This window comes from Stegodyphus dumicola, chromosome 12, assembly GCF_044657685.1.
Source record: "Stegodyphus dumicola isolate Sdum_Otavi_A_Nest chromosome 12, ASM4465768v1".
NCBI lineage: Eukaryota > Metazoa > Arthropoda > Arachnida > Araneae > Eresidae > Stegodyphus > Stegodyphus dumicola.
This window is the reverse complement of record NC_140779.1, coordinates 69,323,877-69,330,032: the sequence shown is the minus strand read 5'-3', so window position 1 is coordinate 69,330,032 and position 6,156 is coordinate 69,323,877. Positions and strand designations below refer to the sequence as shown.

Sequence of the window (6,156 nt, the reverse complement as noted above, 5' to 3'; positions counted from 1 at the left end):
GCCCTACCAAAGCTTAGGCAGGCAGATGCTCTTACGAGGGCCTTCCTAATTTATGAAAGCTATATTATGCTCTCAAATTAGGATTTCTCGGCTATTTTAGACCCGTGTCTTAAGTTTTTCAGAGCTGTAACCTTTTACTACGGCCTTAAATTCAACTGTTTAAGACAAAGTTCAATTACCAACCGAGAACTTACCATGTGCACATGGAATGCAAACGGCCTCATCAATAAAATCGATGAGGTCAAAGATTTTATTGTAGTGCACGATCTTGACGTGTTATTAGTCCAAGAGACTCATCTTACCCCAGGGAGAACTCCCAAAATTGGGAATTATGACATGTACTCGACTGACAGGGTGTCATTAGCCAGGCGTGCAAGTGGTGGCACCTGTATCTACGTGAAGCGTTCGATTAAGCATCACATGATACCCCCTCCTGATTTAAGTATTTTGGAAGCGAACATTATCAAAATTTTCCTCCAAAATTCTCCCCCACTAACAGTCATCTCGGCATACCTGCCTCCACCATCAACTGCACGTGGAAGAGGTACTTTTCCTGTCAGTGATTTCGATAAAATTTTACCATTATCAAATCACCTAATTATTGCTAGTGACCTAAATTCACGTCATACCGTATGGTTTTGCCCTAACAGGAACAGGTATGGCATTAGTCTAAATTCATGGTGCCAGAGAAACCATATACAGATCACAGCTCCTACCCTCCCGACTTACTACCCTGTTAGAGGGCCCCCTGCAGTTCTTGATCTGGCTGCCTTTTATAGTGTCACTTTTAAGCACGAAATAAAAAGGATTCAAGACCTTGACTCTGATCACTATCCAGTTTTGATCTAGATATCCAAAATCGTTATTCAAAATTACAGGAGCAAGTCTCTACAAATTGGGACGATTTTACATTTATTTTGGTACTGCTAACCCCCTATTAAAATTACCAGCAATTCGGATTTTGACAGGTGTTTACTAAATTTGGAGTTCATTCTCAAAGGAGCGAGAGCTGCGGTTTCAAAACCAATTTTCTATCCGGGTGTCAGACTCCCACCTGAGACTAAATCCAAAATTAAGCAGCGGAACTTTTTGCGAAAATTTTGGCAAAGGTCGCGTGATCCCAGTATCCGCGCCCAATTTCGCAAAATACAGAACGAGATAAGGACTGAAACCCGTCTCTTCAAACAGACGGAGTGGAAACACTACATTGAGTGCTTAACGACTGAAGACAATTCGATTTGGCGGGCTGCCGCTCGAATACGCAAACAATCCAGACACATTCCGCCGCTTCAAACGGCCGATGACGCACGGATGGCTTACAGACACTGAAAAGGCAGAAGTCTTAGCCGACAGCCTTGCTACTCTATTCACTCCTAATAACGACGCTTACTGTAACCGCTCGGTTACTCAAGGGGCGCATACATTCACGTGTTAAAGAGTTTTTAACACAACATTTCACGCCTCAACTTAGGCCCACTGACCCTAAAGAGGTGATGGAATACATCAATAGACTGAAACCCAACAAGGCTCCAGGCATGGACTCTATCTCTAATCGCATGATTAAAAATTACCCTGTAATGTTTATTGTTTGGATTACGGTCCTTATTAATTTTATGCTAAGGAGAAGCTACTTCCCCGATCGCTGGAAAATTGCAACGGTCGTCCCCATTCCAAAACCGAGGCAAAATCTAAACTTACCCGTCAACTATAGACCAATTAGTCTGCTTTCCTCACTCTCAAAAGTATATGAATATGTTTTACTTAATCGTCTGAATGAATTCTGTCGAGATGAAAACTTAATCATCCCAGAACAATTCGGCTTCCGACCTAAATACTCCACGGTACACCAGTTACTACGTGTAGTGGAATTCATTCATGAAGGCTTTCGTAAGCGAGAGAATACTGGAATTGTCTATCTTGACATAGGTAAAGTCTTTGACAGGGTTTGGCATGACGGACTTATTTACAAGCTCATGCGACTTGGGTTTCCGGCTCACATCATTAAAATTATTAGCTCGTACTTAGCCGGACGAAGCTTCCGCGTACGAGTTAACCACGAACTCTCCTCTCCCCTCCCGATCCATGCTGGATGTCCTCAGGGCAGTTTTGTCTCACCTCTGCTCTTCAATATCTATATTAACGACGTGCCTAAGGCACCTAGTATCGATTTAGCTTTATATGCAGACGATACGGCCATCCTAACTCAACATACCAACATCACCACGGTAATCTCTACATTACAGAGTTAGTTACCTTTCAGCCTTAGAACTCTGGCTAGGACTGTATAAAATCAAAATTAATGTCGCTAAATGTGCAGTCACTTTATTCATCCGAAGAAACATCCCTCGTTTAGATCATCTAATTTTCTTCTGTGAACCTATTTCCTGGGTTACTGCTTACAAATACCTTGGTGATTTACTAGACTTAAAATTAACTTGGCAGCTTCACATTAAAAAAAATATTGCGAATGCGGAAGCTGTCAAAGCCAACCTGCGCCCCTTTTTCGCTAAAAATAGCGACCTGTCACTTGATAACAAGATCTTGCTTTATAAATCTATCATAAAGCGTATTCTCACTTACGCGAGTCCCATCTGGGGCTCAGCTGCTCTGACTAACCGTAAACACGTCCAAATTTTTCAATCAAAATTTTTACTGCAGATATTAAACGCTCCATGGTTCTTAACCTCTTCGCGACGGGCGAATCATATATGCATTTCGTACGGACGCATGTGAGGGCCGGGCGGTTCACCCGTGCACTCCTGGAGAACTGGCCAAGTGAACGGGCAGTGCAGATATGCATTTTAAGCTGAAACAATTTTTAATAGCCACTAGATGGCACTCTGTGTCCATTACATTTAAACTGAACGTAGTTTTAGTATTCTGACCTTCAGATTGTTTATATTCTGGCTGTTTTTGGTATTTTGCTTGTCAGCTGTGGCTGGGGAGGGGGGAAATCGTAATGTAAACAAACGCAGGGCTCTTTAAATCGCTGCGTGCTAATGAAAACATTCTCGTATCTGATTTATATCCAATTCCTTTTTTATTCTATTTTTTTCCTCTACTTTGTACGGTCTTTTAGGGTTACTGTGCGGAATTTTTTTACGTTTTGCATTGCCTTCAGATATATTTCCGTTCCTTCTTTTTTTATTTAGGAATGCCTCACCTCCAGTCTATTATGACGGGAAGGAGGCGCTATTTATCAGAGGAAGAATACCCTAGTATGGTTAGTGAACCATTTACTAACGCAAATGAGAGTACTGATTCATTTTCTAAGGAGTTAAAAAGTGATACTTTTTCTAAGAGTTACAAGGTGATACTTCTCTGTGCTTCGAAATTTACCACGCTCGTTTTCATTTTAAATTTTGTTACTTCTTACTGTAAATAGTCTTTATTGTGTTCTTTTTAATAATTTTAAACTTTATTGATGGATTTTATCAATTAAAACTTTAGAATAATTTGAATAGCTCTTCCGAAAAGTATTATGGAAGATAAGCAATTTTTTAAGTATATTTCCATGTAAAATAAAGAAATAAATGTTTTAAGAGCTAATTTTAACATATATAAGAGCTCAAGTAATAATCTAAAATGATACCAAAAATTACGATGCTAGAAGCGAAACTTTTGTTTTTCTGATTTTTGTTATAAAATTAGGCTTAACGATGCAAAACCTCCGTCCTGTACGGTGACTGCCTTCGATTCTCTTCCGTCCCGCACGAGCGTTTTAAACAAAGGTGCGCCGTCGCGAAAAGGATAAGGAACAATGACATTCATAACGACCTCAAAATTATGCCCATTAATCGCTTTATACAGCGACTTTCGGAAAGATTTCTCAAAAACATCCATCTTGTTGGAAATCCAGTATTACATACCCTGCCGGTATATGATCCTGCGGTTGCCTCTTCTAAAAAGCGACCCAGAGCAATCTTACAACCTGATTATGCTCAACTACCTTTTAAACGGCGTCGGTATTGGAAGCGTATTTCCAAACCCTAGCCCACTTTTCAAATTTTTGACGTCACGGAAATATCGACTAGTTTCACCTGGCAAGACGCCTACCCCACTTTTGACTACTATGGCCAACACCTCCTAAATTACTGATGGGAAGAAAAATGAAATGATAAGTAATAGTTTGTATGCAGATAATTTGGGTTTTTTTCATAAATATTAGAAAAATATAAAGCAATTTTAAATTATGAGGGAAAAGTCAGAAATTCCTTTTTTGAGTTAGTATGGCTGATTTTTAACTTTTTAAATGCTGCTGTGAAACCTACAAGGAAGTATAATTCATTAAAGTCAAGAAATAAGAAACAAAAAATTCTTAAATTTATGTCAAATTTTATTGTGTTAAATTTTGAAGTAATTAAATTATTCATTATATATAATTGAATCTCTGAATAAAATCCCACCCAAGTATCTATATCAAATAGTGAAATCAACGTTAAGTACGGCACTAGCGCGCAGCCTGTTTTGTTTCGTTGCTCTCTCGGGGTTTCGACATAGACGACTACGCGTGACGTCACAATCCAGTGTCCCGGCTTCCTTCTATAAGGAGGTGTTGCTCAGACAAGGGAGAAAACCCGTTTGAGTTGGTCTATTTCTTATAAGGTCCATGACCCTTGACATCAGATTGGACATTTACCCTGCTCTTATATCATTGGTCAACAAAGATTATGTACAGATGACGCACTGCGTTTCCGGTGATGACGTAAACACTCTCTCGTATTCCGATTTGTAGAATTGTAGCTGGTTCCTTGGCAACGTGTTTTTTCAAACATAAACATTTGTTGTAGAGAATTTGCTGCATTCTGAGGAGCCGAATTTGTAATAAACAATTAGCTGGGACTTCCATATTTTTTTTCGTTTACTGGATGATTTAAAAATTGCCTTGATGGATCCTTTTTTCCTAGCGATTTCAAATTACAGAAGGCAAAATTTTGAAAAATGCACTGAGATTTGTACTAGTATATTGGATAAAAAACCCTATGATGAGGTAAATTAAAAATTATTGTATAATTGTCATAATATATTTAAAAACATATTTAAAACGTCACTTAAGTAATTTTAATATTACTTAAGTGACTTTTTAAAAAATTAGTTGTTATTATTTTAAGATTTTTCATAAAGTCTAAATTAGGTCTTGTTTAATCATTATTTCAGAATGTGAAACTTACAAAAAGTGTTTTTATTCTTTCATAATTTTAACTGAAATATTTACATATTTTATTAATGTACTGAAACCTTAGTTCACAAATTTATTTCTTCACCCGAAATGTTCTTAAACTGGAACTATTTTCTTCATAGGAATTAATGTAAAATGGATTAATCCTTTCTAAGACTGCAGAAGATTGCTTCTTTAAATATTTACTACAGTATTTTGTGCACTAGTTTATAGAACAAAAATGATGGAAATAATTAAATCTAAAACAAAAACGATAAACATGATATTAAATAAAATAGATGAAAATTTAATGTAATTTTACTGTACCCATATGAATCAATAATAACAATGGCATTTGTGGAAAGTGTTGAGGAAGAGAAAAGAATTGTTATTATTTGGATGAGAAGTTTTATCTTCCATTAAAAGCCTCCAATAACTTCTCTCTTAGGAATCTTCATTTATCTTTTATTTGTTTCATAGCACCTCTCGTCTGAGCTAGATACGGTGTTTTATTCAAAATTTATTCAATCTGATGTATTTTTGTCTAAGTTTTTAAAGTGAGACATAGCATTCTGATTGAATTTTTTTTTTTTTTTTTACTCTGCTTCTACTTTATCAGGATGGTATCATTAGGTAGAATTTTGTGCCTTATCCCAGTTTAGGTAATTTCAAGGGGCTAGACTGATCTTTTCTTTCTTTCTTTTCCTCTGAAATTAGTTTTTGTCACTGTGTTACTACTTCTCAAGCTGTTCCAGCTATCTGTTGTTCAGTTCATTTTTATGATCTTCTAGTAACTTCCACACATCTTCATTGTTAACTTTCAAGCCTATAGCTTTTGTCTAGGGACACAAGATCATAAGTGTGTGTGTGTGGGGGGGGGAAACTGAAAGCCTTCAGATTTTAACAGTTGCCCAAAAGAGTTTAGTAACATGTTTTTACATTCTCATCGACTTCATAGTCTACAAGTCTTCTGTTACTCTCACTCTTACTGACCTATT

General features: G+C 37.2%; 1 protein-coding gene across 2 annotated transcripts in view; it reads left to right on the top strand.

Annotated features, from left to right (window-relative positions):
- The first annotated feature begins 4,574 nt into the window (after positions 1–4,574).
- BBS8 (tetratricopeptide repeat protein 8) overlaps positions 4,575–6,156 on the top strand; it is an 88,556-nt gene continuing 86,974 nt past the window's right edge. The window contains exon 1 of one of the 2 annotated variants that reach the window (XM_085806535.1): positions 4,575–4,990. In XM_085806535.1, the coding sequence (XP_085662661.1) occupies positions 4,889–4,990 (102 nt within the window). In that variant the 5' untranslated portion in view covers positions 4,575–4,888. The remainder of the gene's footprint in view (positions 4,991–6,156) is intronic. The other variant, XM_085806533.1, reaches the window with a different exon arrangement.